The sequence below is a fragment of the Vulpes vulpes genome, chromosome 1, assembly GCF_048418805.1.
Source record: "Vulpes vulpes isolate BD-2025 chromosome 1, VulVul3, whole genome shotgun sequence".
In the NCBI taxonomy this organism is placed as follows: domain Eukaryota; kingdom Metazoa; phylum Chordata; class Mammalia; order Carnivora; family Canidae; genus Vulpes; species Vulpes vulpes.
In genome coordinates this window covers 143,088,440-143,108,107 of record NC_132780.1, presented here as the reverse complement: position 1 = coordinate 143,108,107, position 19,668 = coordinate 143,088,440, and the positions used below count along the sequence as shown (strand labels likewise).

General features: G+C 45.6%; 1 protein-coding gene and 1 non-coding gene across 5 annotated transcripts in view; one reads left to right on the top strand and one right to left on the bottom strand.

Annotated features, from left to right (window-relative positions):
* The window catches only part of CLIC5 (chloride intracellular channel 5), a 155,942-nt gene that overhangs the window by 49,276 nt on the left and 86,998 nt on the right, over nt 1-19,668 (top strand). Inside the window, exon 1 of one of the 4 annotated variants that reach the window (XM_025991011.2) lies at nt 5,990-6,407. The exons of 1 other annotated variant lie outside the window; for it this stretch is intronic. In XM_025991011.2, coding sequence (XP_025846796.1) covers nt 6,345-6,407 — 63 coding nt within the window. In that variant the 5' untranslated portion in view covers nt 5,990-6,344. Of the gene's footprint in view, nt 1-5,989; nt 6,739-7,284; nt 7,486-19,668 lie in introns of those variants that run through there. 2 more of the 4 variants (XM_072733297.1, XM_072733290.1) reach the window with 2 other exon arrangements.
* On the bottom strand, nt 2,951-3,057 carry LOC112914277 (U6 spliceosomal RNA). Its single transcript, XR_003233826.2, has one exon. It is a non-coding gene; the product is annotated as a U6 spliceosomal RNA (small nuclear RNA).

Below are 19,668 nucleotides of genomic sequence, written 5' to 3'. Positions count from 1 at the left end.
TAGAAATAGCTGCTACCCTGGGCAGAGTGAAAGGGTTCAACTAAATATCATTAGGCACATAAAAGTTGGAGCTTGTATCTAATGATGTGCTTATACTCTGGTACTGGACAAGGTGAACATTTCTAAAAAAAAAAAAAATCTCCCTAAAAGGATCATCATTATTTCATAATAAATGTCCTTTTATCACATACACACACGCTCTCTCAGTCTACAGATGCTTATTTTGTTGTTTTATTTTTTATTTCAATGAAGGTTTGTTCTACGTTATTGATTGACTATAGTTAGAAATACTAGGTCTCATAAAATGTTCGTTTTACATATCTGAAGTCAATGGTAAGATGAGATCTGATATTAAGGATTTGAAAAGAAGAATGTGAGGAAAGGGGATAAAAAAATAAAATCTAATGGCTTCACATTTTTTTGAAGTTTTTAAGAGTCTTGATCCTTTGAAAAATTTATATACAGATAATTCTCATTTTGGGTATAGAGTCCTGAATGTTTTAATCTATAATCCCCACCACAAACAAGATACAGAATAGTTTGATCACCTGAAATAATTCCCTATGCTACTCCTTTGTAGTCTCATTCCCCTGCCAATCCCAACACCCTGCAGCCACTAATGTGCTGTCCATTGTTATAATTTTGCAGACATTCCCAGAATGTCATATAAAATGGAATCATTCAGTATGTAATCTTTTGAGATTGGCTTCTTTCACTTTTTATACTGCAGTTGAGATTCATCCATGTTTTGTTCTTATTCATTTTGTTTTATTGCTAAGTGCTCTATCATTGTATGGATGTACCACAATTCTTGATTCATTTAGCTATTGAGGGACATTTACGTTGTTTCCAGTTTGTGTCAATTATGAATTATGCTGCTATGAACATTCATGTACAGGTTTTTGTGAGAACCTGTTTTCATTGCTCTATCCTAGGGAACACCTGGGAGATGCTGGTCACCTGAGAGATGACACGTGGGTCTTATGGTTAGCGTATATGTGACTTTATATGGAATTACCAAACAGTTTTGTCAGAATGGCCGTACAGCTTTGCGTCCTCACTGACAACGTATGGGAGTTTCAGATACTCTGCATCCTTGCTACCACATGGGGTTATCATTCGTGTATTATTGTCACCATTCTAGTAGGTATACTATGTTATAATTTTATTTGTATTTCTCTACTCAGTGATGGTGCTGATCATCTTTTGATGTGCTGATTTGCCATTGGCATGTCTCCTTTGATGAAATGTCTGTTCAGGTTTTTGCTAATTTTTAATTGAGTTGTTTGTTTTCTTATTTTTGAGCGTAAAAATCCTTTACAAATTCTGGATGCAGGTTCATGATTTCCTCCTCTACTTAATGTTGAAAGAGATTGTATAGAATTGGTATTATTTCTTTCTTAAAGATTCGGTTGACTTCATTAATGAGGATCTCTGGGCTTGGAGGTATTTTTGGGTAGGGAGGATATTCCACTATGAATTCAATATCTTTAGTGTACATGGGGCTGTTCATTTTATCTCTTCCTTCTCGAATGAGTTTTGTTAGTTTGCCTTTCAAGATTTGGTTCTTTTCTTTCAAGTCTTTAATTTGCATGCAGAGAGTCGCCTATATTATTCCTTTATCATCCTTTCATGACTGAATTTTGTAGTGCTAGCCCATCTTTTGTACCTGAAACTGATAAATAATATATAACTTCTCTCTTTTTCTCTTCAAAACTCTAGCTAGAATTTTTATCAATTTTATTGGTCTTTTACAAGAATTAGCTTCTGGTTTCATTGATTTTCTCCATTGTTTTATCTTGTTTCAGTTTCATTAGTTTTTTTTTTTTTCCCTTATATTTATTATTTTATTCCTTCCTGCTTTCGGTTTTGCTGGTTTCTTAAGGTACAAGCTTATATTTGAGACCACGATTTCCTTCTAAAAAGAACATTTCAAACATAAATTTCTTTCTTTCTAGGTGCTACTTTAACTACATCCTGTAAATTTTGATACACTGTATGCTCATTTACATTCAGGTCAAAATATTTTCCAATGATCTTTGAGACTTCTTTATTGACCAACAAATTTCTTAAAGTGAATTGCTTAATTTCCAAATATTTAGAGATTTTCCAGAAACATTTTTTATTGATGTAATAGATTCTATTATGGGCAGAGAATGTATTTTATATTGTTTCATTCTTTAAAATGTAACCCCTGTTTTGTGACCCAGAATTTGATTTATTTCGGTGACTATTTCATATGTACTTGAGAATAATGTGTATTCCATTGTTATTTAGATGGGATAGTCTACAAAAGTTCATTAGGCCAAATTGGTTGGTAGTATTACTTAGGCCTTTTTTATTCTCACTGATTTTGTTGTTGTTGTTGTTGTCAATTACTAAGAGAAAAGTTTTGAAAAAAAAGTTTTATAGTCTCCAACTATAACTGTGATTTGTCTCTTTCTACTTTCAATTCTATCAGCTTTGCTTCATGTATTTTGAGGCTCTGGTATTAGGTATGTTATATCTTTATTAAAAAAGAATTTATTTATTTATTTATTTACTTACTTATTTTGGAGAGAGAGAGAGAGAGAGAGCATGAGCAAGGAAAAGGGCAGAGGGGGGAAAATATGCCATTTTATAGTAAGTTTTATGTTTGCTCTCTTTTTCCCCCCTGTCAAATCTATTAGATTATTTGAAGATTTCTTCCCATTACATTTTAATATATCTATTGGATTTTTTTTGTATCTCCTTTATAACTTTTCTACTTGTTGCTTTCAGAGTGGTTACAACACACATACCTAACTTTCCTTAATCTGCTTATGGTTCATAGTTTGCCACTTCAAGTGAAGTATAGAAACCCTACCACTATGTAAATCTCTTTACCTCCACCCTTTATGTCTTATCATGGAATCTGAATATATTTAAAACCCCATAAGACATTTTATAACTTTTGCTTTGAACAGTCATACACAAGTATGGATATTACACAGATTTGCTTGTCATCCTTTCACTGGGGCCATGCTAATATTCTCTGTATTGTTCTAATTTTAGTATATGTGCAGCCAAAGTGAGCACTAAATAGGTTTTTGAAGTCCTTTGCTGGTAAATGTTTATCCAAAACTTGCACCAACTTTGTGAAACTATGATTATTAATAGTACAGTCTATGAAAAAAAATAGTACAGTCTATGTATGATCAAGGAGGTGTTTTTCTCTGGACAATGCTATAATTGACTCTAACCAATTATGATGTGACATTAAAGGGTACAAAATGAAGACTATTTATCCTGAACTAAAGTAGAATGTGGAATTGAAAACTAGAAATATGCACAAAAATATTTTATCGTCGAAACTGCCTTTTTTTTTTTTTTGCAACATGAACATTTATTATATCAAAACTACTGGTCGTCTGAAGGGATGTCCAAATGGAAGATATTATCTAAAAATTAAAAGGCAACTGGTCTGTTTTCAATAAGCCGTAGATATTTGGAGAAGATGAAATAGAAGCCAACTCTGCTACGTTTGGAATTAAGGAGAGTGGAGGTCATACCAGACATTGTTTAGATCATAGCCAAGAAAATGATCACACATGTAAAGCATCTTTCATCTAAAAATAAATAACCCTCAGAGGCATTTTATGCATATAATTTTATTTACCTCTGCCACATTGCTATTGCAAATACTGTCCAGAGTCCAGAGTCGGGAAGTGATGAGCACTCAGTAAAGGTATCAGCCACCCGCTGTACCCTTGTCCTTCCCGGAGATGCAGTCACTGGCTCTGAAGGTACAGCTATGAAGGTGACTGTTTCTCTAAAGGCTTTGGTGATGTAAGACTGAAACCAAGGAGGAGGGGAGAGGGATGAAACCTCCCTTTGATTGAGCTGTCGCGTACTGTGAGGGTTACAAAGTTGGGTTTGATGACTGTTTCTTCAGTGAGAAAAGCATTTGGACTTGGACTTTATGGAGAAACAGCCTGCCATAAAGGGCAGTTAGGATACCTTGCCATCTTCTCCGCCTGTTAGATGCCCGCCTATTCAGGAAGGTTCAACCCAAGTGCCTTCTGCTTTACGGAGGCCTTTCCCTCTACCCACTCCAACTGTGGTGAAGAATCTGTCTACAGGCTGATTTATGTAGCTCTTGCATCTGCCCAATTCATGTGACAGGCTTCATCTTCTTTCCATGTGACTATAATCTGGAAATGGATCTTAATCTCCGTTCAGACCAGGACAGTGTCATTGTTTCTTCAAAGTGACTTACCCGGTGTGTACTAAGATAGGGAGAGGCAGTTAGCAGAGGAGCTGAGAGCACAGGCTCAATCTTTCTGTGTTTAAATCCACCACTTTCTAGCTGGGTGACTAGAGACAAGTTACTTAAATACTTTAAGCCTCTGTTACACTGGGATAATAACACTATTTTTTAAAAGATTTTATTTATTTATTCATGACAGACACAGAAAGAGGCAGAGACAGAGGCAGAGGGAGAAGCAGGCTGCCTGCAGGGAGACTGATGAAGGACTCAAACTTAGGACCCTGGGATCAGGATCTGAGCTGAAGGCAGACGCTCAATCACTGAGCCACCCAGGCCTCATAACACTACTTGTAAAGACTCAACAAGTGAAGATGGTAGAGTGCTGAGCATTTTTGTCTGGTACATAATAAGTACTGGTATTACTGGTACATAATAAGTCAATAGTATTGACTATTTTTTTTCTTACAAAGCTGGGAAATACATACATATTTGAGAGCAAGGCAAGCCAGAGCACAAACAGGATTAGCTAAAGAGAAGGCAGAGAAAACAAACAACAACTGACCAGATTTCAGATGTAAAAGATTTTGAAACCTATTTTTAAAAGAAGTGAAAGATGGGAATGCAAATTGGTACAACCACTCTGGAAAACCATCTGGCAATATTTATTCAAGAAGAACATTCTCATACTCGATAACTTATAAATTCCACTTGTAAGTATATACCCAAGAGAAAAGTGTCTATGTATCACCAAAGGATGTTTGATAGGATGCTCATAGCAGCAGTATCCATGGCAGTAGTTAACTATGCAAATGTCCATCAACTGAGAAATGGATACATAAATCGGGGCCACGAAAATGGATGATTTACAACTACACACAACAGATTGGATGAATCTCACAAGTGTCATGGTGGGCAAAAGAAGCCAGACATCAAGGAGTATACAGCGCCTCTATTCTAAGATTCCTGGCAAAACTAACGTGTGTTGTCACAACTCAGGATAATGGTTACTCTGGTGGAAGAGGGAGATGGGGGGAGTGGGAGGAAGAGAAGTGAGACCCGGAGAAGCTTCTGGAGTATAGTTAACACTCTATTTCTTCATCTGGCGCTCCCTGCATGGCTTCAGGTCATTGGACGCTCATGACATGTGCATTTTTCCGTATGCGTATCACACTTCACTACAAAACACAGAACCGAAACAAGAATAGGAAAGGAAAGAAGAGGAAAGGGAAAGAAAGGGAAGACAAAGCAAGCGCAGAAGATGAGAGAGCCACGGGTCCTTGGCTCCGGCTGCACCTGACCAGGCTGGCTCGCCCCTGCGCCTCGCGCACGGCCCTGCCCATCCCCTACTCCGTTTGCCCAGCGCGAGGGGGGCTGGTACTCGGGGTCCTTTCTTCCCGGGCCCCCTCCCCTCGGCTCCTCCCCACTCTGAGCTGGGCCGGGGCAGGCCGGGGCTTCCCTGGGGTTAGGTAACGGGGGTAGCGCGGAGGAGCTAACGCATCACGAAGGAAACCCAAGACCTAAAGCCATCTTTCCTCTCCTCTCGTCCACCTCGCCAGGCCTCCTGCTCCCGCCCTTTACCTTCCCCAGGAGGTCCCCCGGCCCGGGCGGTGGTGCCAGCCAGGCTGCGCGGCGCCCGGGGTCCTGCGGGGCGGGGGCGCGGGCCGGGGCAGAGGCCGCGCTCGCGGGGTGCCCCTCCCTCCCCGCCCCGCCCTGACCCCGCCCCGCGGCCTCGGGCTATTTTGGGCGCGTTGGCGGCGACGCGGGGATCGCTGACAGGCGCGGATCCTGTGACACCTCCCTGCGGCGGCACTTGTTGCTCCGGGGACCGGCTGCCATCCCTCGCCCCGGTCCCCTCTGACTTCCCCTCCGTTGCATGTGATCTCTCCGGACACCCATCTGGATCGCTCAGACACCGCTGTCCCGGCTTGAGAGACTGGTTTGAAAATAATAATAATAATCATCATCATCATCATCATCATCAGCAGCAGCAGCAGCAGCAGCGCGGCTCTCCAGGAGGACCAAGCCCGCAGAGCAGGAGCGCAGAGCGCGGCTGGCCCCGGGCGCCGCAGCGGTGGCGCCCCCCCGGCCCGGGACCCTGGCCCCGGGCGCCGACGGCATGACGGACTCGGCTTCAGCTAACGGGGACGACAGGGACCCCGAGATCGAGCTCTTCGTGAAGGTAGGTGGGCGTCCCGGCGCCCGCTGCACCTGTCGCGCCTGCAGTCGGGCTCCCGGCGGCGGCGCGGGCTCACGTGGCAGCCCCGACAGAGCTGGGACGCTGGACCCTCCCCAGGGAGCGCGGCTCAGCCTCGGCGCTCCCTTGGGCGGCCTTGCTGCAAGCCAGAGAGCAGAGCCCCGCTTCGGGGCTCCCCGGGGTCGGGCAGTCAGGTGCAACCTGGCAGGTGGCGGTCTTCTTGGAGAGTCGGCGGGCTGCAGACCAGGAGCATCACCGGTGCGGCCCCGGAGCCCCGCCCGGTGGGATCTGGGCTGGTCCTAAAGGGCGTCTCGAGGTATGGGGAGACGGCAGGAACGTGGCGGGACCCGAGAACCTTTCTTCTAAAACTGGGGGGGGGGGGGGGAGGGGGGGAGGAGGCAGGGGAGGGAAGGGAGGGAAGGGAAGCAAAGGACACCTTACGGAGATATTATTTTGCCAATTATCCTTGGCAAAATAAAAATGACATCTCTGCAGACGTCCTCCCTCGCTCCTGCTCAGAGCTACTTCAGGAGGAAACAAAGGTGTTTCTTGCTTTGGTGACCTGCAAAGCAGGAGAACAAACACTCCTTCCGCCGGCATTACTATTATTGCCACAATCAGGATTCCGCAGGGGAGTGTAAGGAAATGCGGAGGGTCTGGCACTAGGGAAAACCGCAGGTCACACCGGGGCGGGATGGGACGGAGCACAGGGAACCCACGAGACGACGCGGCCTCGCTCCCCGGGTGCAGCGATGCGCCGCCAGAGCTGCTGCGCTTCGTCTGCAAGCTGTGGGAGGGAGGGATGGAGGCGGGGAGGCGGCGTTTCCCCGCTCCGCCCGTGGAGTGCTGTAAGAAAGAAACATTTGATCAGTGCTCGCCGTGGCCGACGCGCCGCAGGAGCCGGGAAACCTGAGGCGCCCGCGGGCCGGTGGCCTCCGCCTCCCGGGCGTGCAGAAAGCGCGGCCAGGACGCGGGGGAGGGGAGCGCGCGGGCCGCCTGCGCGCTGGGACTTTGGCGAACCGGGAAAATACCCTTGGTCTGCGGTTGCCCTGGAAATGCGCAGGTAACTGAGAAGGGGAGACGCCTTGGTGCCCTTCGAGAGGTCTCCCAGCTGAATTTAAAAGGCGCAGGTGTTCCCTGCAATGGGAAAGATGTTATTTGGGGGCAAAGCACCCTGATTTCCAAGCTAATTAAACAGAGAGATTGTCACAAGAAAGTGTAAGATCTGCATAAACCTTGGTAACAACCTTTTGGTATCTTTGGATGCCTTAAAAAAAAAAAAAAAAAAAGACCCCAACAGGTTGTGACTTACTTTACACTTGGTAAGTGGTCTGTCCCAGCTGACCCAGCCTACCACAAAAGTCTGTTACATTATCTTTGACGGGGTGTTTCCTTCTTTGGGTTTATTTTTCAAAATTATCTGTAGAAATTACATCTGTCGTTTAGTGACATTTGCTTTGCTAAGCTTATTTCTTGTCTCCCCTCAGTTGGTTTCTGGGACCGTTCTGGGCAGGAATACCAGGTCTTCTGGGAGACCCAAGGAATGATGAAAGAGGTCGTGTCCCCTTCAGAGCTTGGCAGTGTCGGACCAAGGGCCGGGAGCGGGAGCCCTGGACCTTGGCGTCCAGGTCTCTGTCCCAGGGAATCAGCGGGGAGGGCTTTAACAAAGCGATGAGTCTCCCTCCCTGCCTGCCCTCCTTGAAGAAAGCTATTCTAGGACTTTCTCAGATTTCCTGGGAGCAGGTAGTTTCATAGTGTCAAGTTCCTGAAAGCTATTTGAAACACAAATTGACTCTTTAGAAAGCCAAAGAAGCCCTTTGCCCCACTAGTAGGCACAGAGACCAATTCTAGCTGGACCTTTGGAACTTCATGGTGGCAGCTTTGAAGGTTTGCTCCATTTATATAAAAAGCTCACTGGGCAGCCCCCAGGACCCCCAAGAATTCAAAAATGCCTATGTTGTTATTTGTTTTGTCCCTGAAGGAAAGGGATCCATGAGAACCGGGAGGCCCTCATGATTAGCTCAAAACCCAGATTGATGGTGGAACAAAAAATTCAGAATGGAAAGCCCTTGATTTTACCCCCTCTTTTTTTTGAAATTCTAGGTCGTTGGTATCATTTACAGGGACCAGCAAGGGCTGAAAATGATTGTGAAGTAGAGATCCTGGCCAGGTTGTGAATGGTTTCATTTTAGGGAAACGATGTCCTGATCTACAAAATCAGGTATTCTAAAGTTGAAAAATCTCTCAGCTTTATGATTCCCATGAGAAAGGCCTTTCTCTTGGGGGGTCTAGGGTGCTTTCTGCAGGGCGGGGTGGGTTGGTTTCTAGGAAGCCTCTGGGGCAGGTTGGACCCCACCCAGAGCCACGATGTATGATCGTCATCTTCAACACTTCTTGAAGAGACCTCCCCTTCACACAATCTGTACCCTGGGTGTGTGCCATTCAAAACCTGGGTCACCCAGGGAGTTTCAAGGATTTGGGATTCTATCCCACATCAACTGATTATCATAATCTGTTAACTATTACTGCTGCCGCCAATAATAATAATAATAATAATAATAATAATAATAAATGGCAGCATTTTAGAATTTATGAAGCATATTCAACTACCTTCTCTTGTTGGATCCTCAGCATCCCTGTTTCTAAGCCTTGGCTCACTCATGTGAAAAATGAACAAATAAATGTGACTCACAGGAAGCTTATGAGAGTTCCTGCTGTCAGAGCACTCAGTGAACCAGGTTTTACTCTGCGTAACAACCTAGGGAAGTGAGCATGATGATGCCACCTGTTTGATGGCTGAACAACGCCCGTGCTCAGAAGTACATTGTAAATAACATTCAGATCCAGTCCTCCAATGTTGTAGTTTGTTTGTTTTTTTTTTTTAATTTTATTTATTTATGATAGTCACACACAGAGAGAGAGAGAGAGAGGCAGAGACATAGGCAGAGGGAGAAGCAGGCTCCATGCACCGGGAGCCCGACGTGGGACTCGATCCCGGGTCTCCAGGATCACGCCCTGGGCCAAAGGCAGGCGCTAAACCGCTGTACCACCCAGAGATCCCAGCCACCCAGGGATCCCCAATGTTGTAGTTTGGACTCTGAATTTCTTACTCTTATTTTCCAAATACCTATATGTCAGGCCTTACAGCTTCTTTTGCTGAATTGGGCTCTCGCGTGTCAACCAAGATGACAATTCATTGATAGCTTACTAATCCATTCTAATGTGGTCATCGAATGCTGCCAAGATGCGGGCTCTTCTTGCTTTGTACTCCTTCCTTCCAGGGAGCATTCTAGTAGTGACATCTAGGAGATCTTTTCCCTCACATTTTTAGTTTCTTCATCACCAGTAAGAAAGGTTTGAGTAAATCAGCTCTGAGCTAATGTTTCATAGATGCCCCATGGGCCGGGAAGAGGTTTAGAGGCCCAGAACATGAGTTGAAGACTTGTCTCTGCCTAATCAGCTCATGACTGAACAAATTACATAAGTTCTATGGTTATAAATAACCATAATGATATTATGGTGATCATATCATTTATTGCTCAGACTAGGACATTTGGTTTGAGAGTGAAATGGGGTGCTATGAATATTTGGGCTAGGACAACAGGTGTCACCAAGAGCTGGTTAGGGGCAAATCAGGATGTGTGGCCACCCTAGTTATGAAAATGCTGCCACCACTAACTTTCTGTGAAGATTCCACAGGAGCAAATAGGTGAAAGTACTTTGTAAATGAAAATGGTTATAAGCACATAGATGTAAAATAATGATATGAATTCTATGGCAGATAAAAACCTTTCCTGATCTGCAGGCCCCTGATATGCCTTAGGGAACAAAAGCCTGGCTCTTTCCTCACTTGCAGGGCTATTTCGAGAATAAATGAGATCATACACAGCTTGGACTTTGATTGTAAGGGGAAGAAAACAGGTTAGAGAATTGACAGTGGCAGCCAGTGTGGTTTATAGGAAGAAGAAAGAGTGAGGAAGTAAAAGCAAAACAGAAAGTGATTTGGCAAAACAAATACAGGATGTGCTGAGTACGTTAGATCAAGACATTGCTCCCATCTCTACGGACTCCTTGATACCCAGTCCCATCCTTGACCCAAGAAGTAGAACACACCAAGTGGTTAGACCAATTTGCTACAAATGTCTCTTGGTGCCAGGGGTGTGAATTTTAATAGAAACTAGCAGTTCTCAGCTTCCTCTACAGATTCAAACTGTTTGGGGAGGTTTAAGAGCACTACCCCCTGGTCAGTTGCGTGGAACTCTTTGCAGGGGGGAACCAGAATCAGTTTTCTTACCCCCACCCTCAGGTGACTCCAGGAGGCAGCTCAGGTAGAGAGCCACTGAATCATGCTCAGAGGCAGGTCTGACTGCAGGTCTGACTGCCACAGCTGAAAGAGGTAGCCTTACTAGAGGGGATTAATGTCCAGAATTTCTACCAGCTTCAGAGCATCGAGATCAAGAGTGTTGTTGATAGAGCGCTTGTGCGCAATCTGTGCTCAGTTAACAGATGCTGATGGACTATAAAGCCCTATCCGCGGGACTCCAGAACAATCCGTGCATGGGTTGGTCTAGTCGAATAACCATCAATTCAGCGTGGGGGAAATAAAACGGAGTCCTGCTGATTGTTGGATGGAAACAACTAGTTGTTTTATTTGTTGAGTGATCCGGAAGGCTCTGATGGTGGTGCAGAGCACAAATCAAGTCACTATGACCGATAGTATAGTCCTCTGACTTCCAGAACAGACAGGATGAAATCTGGTGGCATTCCCTTTCAGATCCCAGCTGCCCACTGGCTGCCTGGTCACCTTGGGTACCTCACCTAAGCATGGGATCTTTCGGTTTTGATGTTTCCTTCATCACATTAAGCAACTGTTTGTCCTTTCCACTACTCCAGGTTTGGGTCTGCGGCCAGTAATCTAATACACAAATTCATCTGCCCTGCTATGTGTGTGAATGCATCTTTCCCTGGTAGCACATCCATGGGGGTGCTAGTGTTGAAGGTCAGCTGGTATATGCGTCCAGGTCCTGTGGCAGGTGGTGGGAGTAAGGGCTACGGGCTCACAGATACTGAAGTCCACCTTTAGTGCTGTCAGCTTCTGCCTCCTGGGTGACTTATGTTGTCTCCCCAGGTTGCCTTTCTCCATCCAGGGCAAAGACTCCATCTATGTAGGCAGTGAGGTAAAAACGTTCTCCTCTAAATTCCTTTTGAGTTGGCAGGTGCTGGACCCATGTTAGTGGCAGCAGAAGGTGCAGTGGCGGAGGGCTGGCTTTGGGCATCAGGCTGTGGGTTTCCGGCTGTGTGGGCTAGAACAGGCTGCCATGGCTCTCAGTGCCACAGTTTTCTTATCAGTGTGGTATTGATGATGATAAGACATAGTTCATGGAGTTGGTGTGAGCACTGAATAATCTGTTGCAAAAAGGTCGCTTCTTTTGCAGGCCCGTTGCAGCCTAGTGAGAAGCCAAGCCTGTGAGCTCCCCTTGCCTTGGCACGTCCAAGAAGTCACAGACTCAGTCCGGTCCCTGCTTTGTCGCTGGAGCAGGACACAGACCACTGGGAGCTGGAGCAGTGTGTAAATAACACTGGATTTGATTGCCTGTGTGAAGCTGCTGCTCTGTGAGCTGGAGGCACCCAGAGGCCATGGTCTGAGGCAATGTGGTTGGCCTGGCTGCAGAGGGTGTGCAGTGAGCCTGACCAGTGGTTGGGCTCCTTGAGCTCTAGGGAAGTTGATTCTTCCTGTCAGTTGGTCCTTCAACCCAGGGAGCTCTCCCATGGCTTTGGGGGCTGGGCCAGGATGCATCAAACCAGTAGGGGGCTGCACTGGCCCTTACCTTGCACCCCCGGAGATGTTACTTTAGGGGCTTCATTCCCTTTCTTGTCACTGAGCTCTGGGCAGGACTTCACAAGCTTACCTTAAAGCATCTTAAAACCTTAACCTGTAGATGAGAAAGAAGGCTCTAGAGACTACTTCCTTTGGTTCCAGGAGGATCCTTCCCTCCCAGCAACCTTCTAGCTCTGCATAGCCATAGTTGCTCTTATAGAAAATATACACATGTGTTTACTGGTCTATGCAAACAACCTAGTAGGCGCTCAATAGATGGTATTAAAAAAAAGCTGTTATCCAGGAGACATCCTCATCTGTCTTTGTCATTAGGGCTGGAGGACTAGAAATTGTGAAGGAGCAAAGTGGAAGCATGGCTTTCCTGAAGATGTGGGTCAGTAATAACAAGGTTCTTTCTACCTGGAGCATCCTAGATCTGAAGCTGCTTGCATTCTGAGGGGTCAGCTCTACCTACCAGGGCCATTTGTCTTCCAGGTCCCTGAGTGAGAATCTACTTTGGAAACACATATATGTAGTCGAGGAGTATTTTAGTTCTGAGATGTGAAATCCTTTAAGGATAAATAAGATAGCCTGTTGTCAGAAATGAAATGAGTCCTTCCTAGGAAAAAGAAATGGAGTTGTAACTTCTAGAAGCACCCTCAAAAGCTCTGCAAGCATGGGAAAATTCTTTGTATGTTATTTGTTGTTGCACTCATGGTGTACAATGGCGAGGCCAATGGTGCTCAGCTTTGGAGTGTGAAAAAGTCACAGCAAAGCTGCTTTACATAGGCTTGCTTGGGCCCTTTTTACAGATATTCATATTTAGGAGGATTTAGATAAGGCCCAGACATCTGTATCCTTATGAAGCTACCCCTGGGTGATTCCGGGATTCATCAAAGACTGAGAACCAGGAGCCCAGATCATGAATATTTAAATAGGGCTAAACAAATAGTGGGGCATCCCAAGGGCAACGTGAAGTCCAGCCCCTGCTTGAAGCATGCATTTTATAGGGTGGACAAGCCTGAGGCAAGAAGGCTTATTAGGATGAATCATCCTGAATTGACCACAAATAAACCGGAAAAGAGAGGAAAGGAATGCATTTGACCTTTCTTTCATAACTTGCTTTTATTCCTTTGTAACATTGCACTAAAACATTGGAGTGACAAGTAATTTTAGAAGCTAGGTATGCAGGCAGCATTAATAAGGTGAAGAACTTTCAGAGTAAAGGGATAGAAAACAATCAGTCGATCAGTCAACCAGTCAGACAATTACCAAACATGTTTATGAAGCCACCTATTCTGTGCCAGGCTCGGTGAAAACTGATGAAGGGGACTGGAGAGCGAGGATGGTTGGGGAGCCCACGGTCTTGAGCTTTTGGCTAAAGGAGCAAAACTTCAAGCAAGCATGAGTGACAGGGAATGAAATGAGAGGTGTGAGTGTAAGGACCAATATGGCCCAAAAAAGCTTTCCGGTGTAATTTGAAGGGAGGTGGAACCTGAGTTGTGCTTGGAAAAATGATCAGGATTAACAGAATGGCAACTATGTCAGGTTCAGCAACAGTATGAGGTAAGGATATTCAGGGACCAGGGGAGGAGATTGGCATAGATTGGCTGAGGAGAATGGCATATGGAAGGGTACAGTTGGAAATAAGATAGGAAAAAAAAAAAAAAGAATGGGAAGGATCATGAATGGCAGATAAATGATTTTTGCTCCCTCATAAATAAATGGCACATAACCAGAAGTTTCTACACAGAGTAAGACCTTGATTTGATCCCTGTCTGGAAAGGTTCACCTGCTGTATTGCATGATGTGGTGGGCATGGTGGGTGAGCTGCTCTGTTTCTGCTGTTGCTCCCATGCCTGTATTCACTGTGACCATGTCAGGAGGGGAGATTTGAGGCAGAGGCCATGAGGAGGATTCTCCAGTGTTCCTTGTGAGGTGGCCATAATGAGCTCAAAGTAGGAGGGGGATGCTGTGGAAGGGAGATATGAATACAAAATAGGGCACAGGCCTTGAAAGAAAAGTGTAAATATATGAGGGATGCCAAAACTTAAAATTGAGTGGTATTGTGGCAAATTCACCTCCCAAGAGACTGGTTTCCATGTTTCGGATAGTGAATGGACTGAGTACAGATAAACTAATTGGGCTTGAGCTTTATAGTTCCTTTTAACCCTGAAACCCTATGAATCTATGATAGAGTGGCAAGCACGGAAGTAGTTGCTAATGAGAACAATCTTCTGATGTTACAAGTGTTTTGTTTGAGGTGACGGCAGGTCAATCAAGTACAGATGTCCGCCAGAGTGCTGGAAACCCCATACTCAGAATGACGGGAAGACCAGGGCGCAGGGCGTGGGTTTGAAGTTCTGCTCAGAGCTGCAGTTGAAGGAATAAGTTGCTGGAGGAGGAGGGAGCATGAAGGAGTGAGGAGATAAGGACTGTGCTGGGGAAATGCCCATTTGAGGGAGAGGAATGAGGCACAGGAGAATCTGGCGAAGCTGAAGAAGAAGCAGAGACTGAGGGAAATAAATTTAATGTCCTGGACGAAGGGAACTATGGGAATGATGGCTGAGAGGCAGGAGATGTCAGAGTGTCCCGGAAGAACTCGATTCTGTGCAGCTGTGGCAAAGAGAGCATGAAGAGAAGCCAGAAGGTGACAGAAATATAAATTAGGGTTGGATCATGAGGCACTTCTGAGGGCAGGTCAAGAGATTTGGACGCTTATTTACGATGTATTGGATTGCATGCGGTACCACCTGCTTGTGGGGCAGTTATATTTTTAAAGAGAGGAAAGTGCTTAATTACCGGAAGCTGGTGTGCGTGGCCCTGTTGTATCTGAGGAGATTTGAAACTGGAAGTCTTCACGGTGTGTCCCAGGCCACCCACAGGCTGTGTGTGTTGAAGTTCGGTGCTGGTTACTCTGCCCACTGCGTCAACCTCTGTGGACCTTAAGATGATGTCTTCCACTTCTGTTTATCATTATTCTGTGGAAAGGAGGAAAGCAACAAGTAGCAGGCTGGAGAGATGACAACAGGGAAAGGAAGGAAGGATGTATAATGAATGGAGTCCAACTGGGAGCCCATTATTTAGAATGAAGAGAATGAAAACCATGTCCCAGTTACTACCTCTTAAAAATCCAATTTGGGAGGTTGCCATAGCAACAGATATAGTTTTCTTGATTCAGCTCAAGGCTCCTCTCTCCTAAATGCATGCCTCTGTTACCCAGTGCTGACGAGGAGCAGAGGCCCAGGGAGTAAGCAGGTAGGTAGGGGGGGCAATCTCACTTGCTTTTTATTTACTTTCACATTTGGGTGCTGTGGCATTTTGCAGTCACGTCATAAAATTTATGATCTACAGTGTAATTTGCCTTAGAAGCTAAAGGAGTCATTTGTCTGTAGTCATTTATCACAAATGCCTCAGATTTTTCTTGTGGGGATAAAGAGTTCCGGGCCGGGCCTGACCACGGGGCTCCGGGAGAGGGGAGCCATGTGGGCAAAGTTATGTGACCTCTCCTCAGTTGGGGACTTAAGGAGCATAACAGAGATCTGATCTGTTTGACAGGATATTATAAGGGACAAATAAGATAAGAAACATGAATCTCTTCTGTAAGCCAGAGTTTCACTGAGGCATTTTATTGGTCATTGTGTGCCCATTGCTGAAACAATGGCCCATCTGCTTATTCACCTGACAGCTCAGCGCAATGTTTAGTGAATGGTTTTCCCTGCTTGGGCTCCTTCCACTCTAGTCCTGCCACCCATAGGGGTGCCAGCAACTCTGCTGGCCTCTATGTTTGCCAGCACAGGAGGAGATGGAAGGTGGAGAATCACCTGGAAGGTTTGCAGGGTTTCTGGGAGGAAGTGGTCAACTCACCTGCTTTCCATAGTCCAGAACTCAGGTGTCATCTAGCAGTGTTCCTAGGAAAAGGGGGAACAGGTTAGTGAACAATGAAGCGTTCTCTACCATAGAAATGATTTATTTCCTTATTCCTCACCACCATGTTTACCTCATCACCCCCCGCCCACCGCCGTCATGGCATCCTCTCTGCAGCCTCTCTCCTCTCCTGTAAACCATGTTTGATGCCATTACCTTAATATACTCTGAGTACTTTATCATGCCCACTTCTCTACCTGCTAGATCAAGTTCTGTTGCTTCAGCCTGGTATTGAAGATACCCTAACCAGGCCAGCGTTCCCTTTCCTGACCTTCCTTCCCATGCTTCCTGAAAATGGTTCCAAATGTGTCCTTACAGTTTGTGATGCATTAGTGAGTGTCTTTCCTGATTTTATCCTCACACCCAGCCCCTTTGAGGAAGAAAGAGATTTAATCTTTATCACAGACAAGGTGCTCGCTAGGCTCTGTGTACTGTGTTGTCCCGCACAAGTGGAGGAAGAAACCTGGAGATCCTGACTCTAGAGCTGGCCAGTCCCCACCAGAACAGGGTTGCTCCACCCTGCGTGGTCCTGAGAACCACCTGGGACACTTTCTAAACTCCTGCGCAAACTCCTAAGTCAGAGTCTTTAAGAGATGAAGTCCCAGACGTCTGTAATTCGCTAGTACATGGTGATTCTGATGCATAGAATTTCCATTATGGGAACATTGCCCATAATATCACAAGGGCCCACATGAATATCCAGAACCCAGAGAAGTGAGTCTAATGGTGGGAACCGAAGGCCCTGTTACATGCAAACATGGGGGAGAAATTTGAGGGGGCAAGTGGGGCTTCATCTCTAGCTTTTCTCGGGTCACCCCAATGAACATAGAGTCCCAGTCATCTCAAATATTGGCCCATGTCTTTAGAATTCACTCCGTTCCCCATACAATTATAGAAACAGTCATTGGCATGTTTCTGGTTTTTGTTTTTGTTTTTTCCCCAGCTGCTCATCCCCATCCCTAGATCATAAGGTATTTGAAATAGAAGATGTTGGGAAAGGTATTGGGAGGGTGGCAGGGGGCCAAAGGGAGATGGAGATGAAGGGAAACAGACTTGACTTTGAGGTAGAGAACCCAGAGCTCATTCTACAGTTCTCTTGGATGCACAGAGTCTCTCCTCAGTTTTGGGAATCAGACAGTTTGGAAGGTGAGTAGCAATAGCTGTGGCTGTGTGCTGGTCTGAATACCTTGCTTCCCTTAGCTACATCCTGTTATTACTCCCAGTTGGCAGATAAGGAGACTGCAGTGCAGAGAAAGGGCATCCCCTGACCAAGGCTGCAGAACTAGGACATGGTGGGACCGGCTGCAAACCCCACCCCTGGGCGTCAGAATCTGTGCTCTCTCCATTGCCTCATTTCCCCCAGGCCCTCCCAGCTGTGTGAAGATGAAGTGTACTAAAGATAGAGTAGGATATGTGAGGATCTGTTTTTCCTAAATTCTCTGTGGGTCACATGAACAATCCAAGGTCAAGTCAGATCTCTATACTTGGGCGATTGCCAGATAAGGGCATTAGAGCCACCTAAAGACCCACCTGTTCTCCAGTCTCCTTTCTGTTTCTCTGCTGTAGTAGCATTGACCCCTTGGTTTAAGACATGGCCCCCAACGGCCCTTTATCGAATCTAGGTGTTACCCTGAATGGCATGCACATGGACATGGGGTGTCCAGATGTCACGTTAGCTAAGATTTCTTTATCAGATCAGGTGGCAGGAAGAAGAGGATCAGCAGAAGGGGAGAGAGAGACCAGGAGTCTCTCTGCAAGCTCTGAGTGCTGTGTGTTAGGTGTCTGTCAGGGCAAGGAGAGAAGGTGGTACCTGCTGTGTGATGTGGGGGTGGCTACCAAAGGCAAACTTTGTCCCCTTGCCAGTTTATCCAAGAGCTGACCATTGGCCAAAGTGCCTTAGGATTCTAGGGTCAGCTTTAAAACTCGTTTTTGCAAGGCTGAAGCCCTTGACTTGAAAGAAATCCTGTGTGTATTCCAGCCAGCCCTTACTCCATAGTAAGAACATTTTTTTACCTGTGTGCCAAGAATTACACTATCAAGGGCGAGGCAACTTTCATTCCAGAGTGGGAGATAAATGGCCCTTGGTGAGAATGCCTGGCTGGTTAACCCTTTGGAGTGAAGGAGTACTTCCCAATGTATAACCAGACATCAGTCAAGGAGGGAAAAAGAGTGGTTATCAGGTGCACCTAGGTGATTAAGGGTGTGTGACACAGGAAAAGGAGAGTCTACAAGAATCTTGAAAAGGAGGTTAGGGATGGAAGATAAATGTCATCCTTGCCATGGCTCGACTCTCTGGGCTTGGTGCTGGTTTCCTTTAGTTGGGTCCAAGCAAATAAGAACAGTAACCAATTGTTCGTCTGAAGTCACAGATGAGCTGGAGCCTTTCCTTGTGGCTGGCTGTTTTTCTACAAGGGACTTTGCGTGCCATCATCTCATTATTGCTATACCTAAAGATCACATATATTATACACACTATATATTATAAACATACATTAGATATATGGTGTTTGGCATCCACTGTATGCTCAGCTAATGCTACTGATAATTAATAAATACATATCTGCATTTATTCTATATTTACCAGGTGTTTGTTGAGTAACAGAGCAATATAAGGGAACTCAGGGAATCTGGTCTTTGCTTCTGCTTCCTGCCAGTCTCTTATTTTGGACAGATTGTTTGGGTTTCTTCATCTCTAAAACATGAGGATTGGATGAAATGATAGCTGAAGTCCCTGTGAGCCATAAAAATTAGTTCTTTGATTTTACTGTGCACTGACTGAGCACCGTGTGAGGCCCCGAGGAAGATTCCAAGAGGACTGGATTCTCAAGCAGGTTATTTTCTATTTGGTGCAGGGTCCTGGAGCCCCCATAACGAAGGCTGGGTCCAGCAAACTGCTTCTGTAAAGGGTCACGTGGAAGTGTTTTTGGCCTTGAGGTCCATACAGTCTCTGTCACAGCCACCCAAGTGCCACCATTGTAGCATGGAGGCAACTGTAGACAATACGTAAAAAGAATGCTTTTTCTCACTTCCCCTGAACTTGGGGAGGTGGTTCTGTCAAGTGATTCCCTTAGTGTTTACATCTGGCCTGGCTCCTGCTATGCCCCGTGCTGCTAAGTCACACTGGCTGTGTCTCTGGGCAACACTCTGACACCCATGTGCTGGGACATGGCCACCTGGCAGTGCAGAGACACAACAGGGTCTCTGCCGAGAGATGTCACCAGGTGAAGATACAATAATGACCTCATTGACAAACCAGTTTTGCACACTGAGGGAGCTAGGTAAGCAGTTCCAACGGTCAAGCCAATCTGTGAGGCCTCAGACAACTGCTCCAGCAGTTAATTTCCTCAGAAAGGAGAATGTTGTCTTCTGAGGCAAGCATTCCTGATGGTTACCACTTGGGGTACTTTATGCCCTAGACTCCCCTGTGCCCTTGACTAAGACGCTTGGCCTCTCTGGGAAATTTTTCAACTCTTGACATATGTGGAACTGCATTCCTAGGTC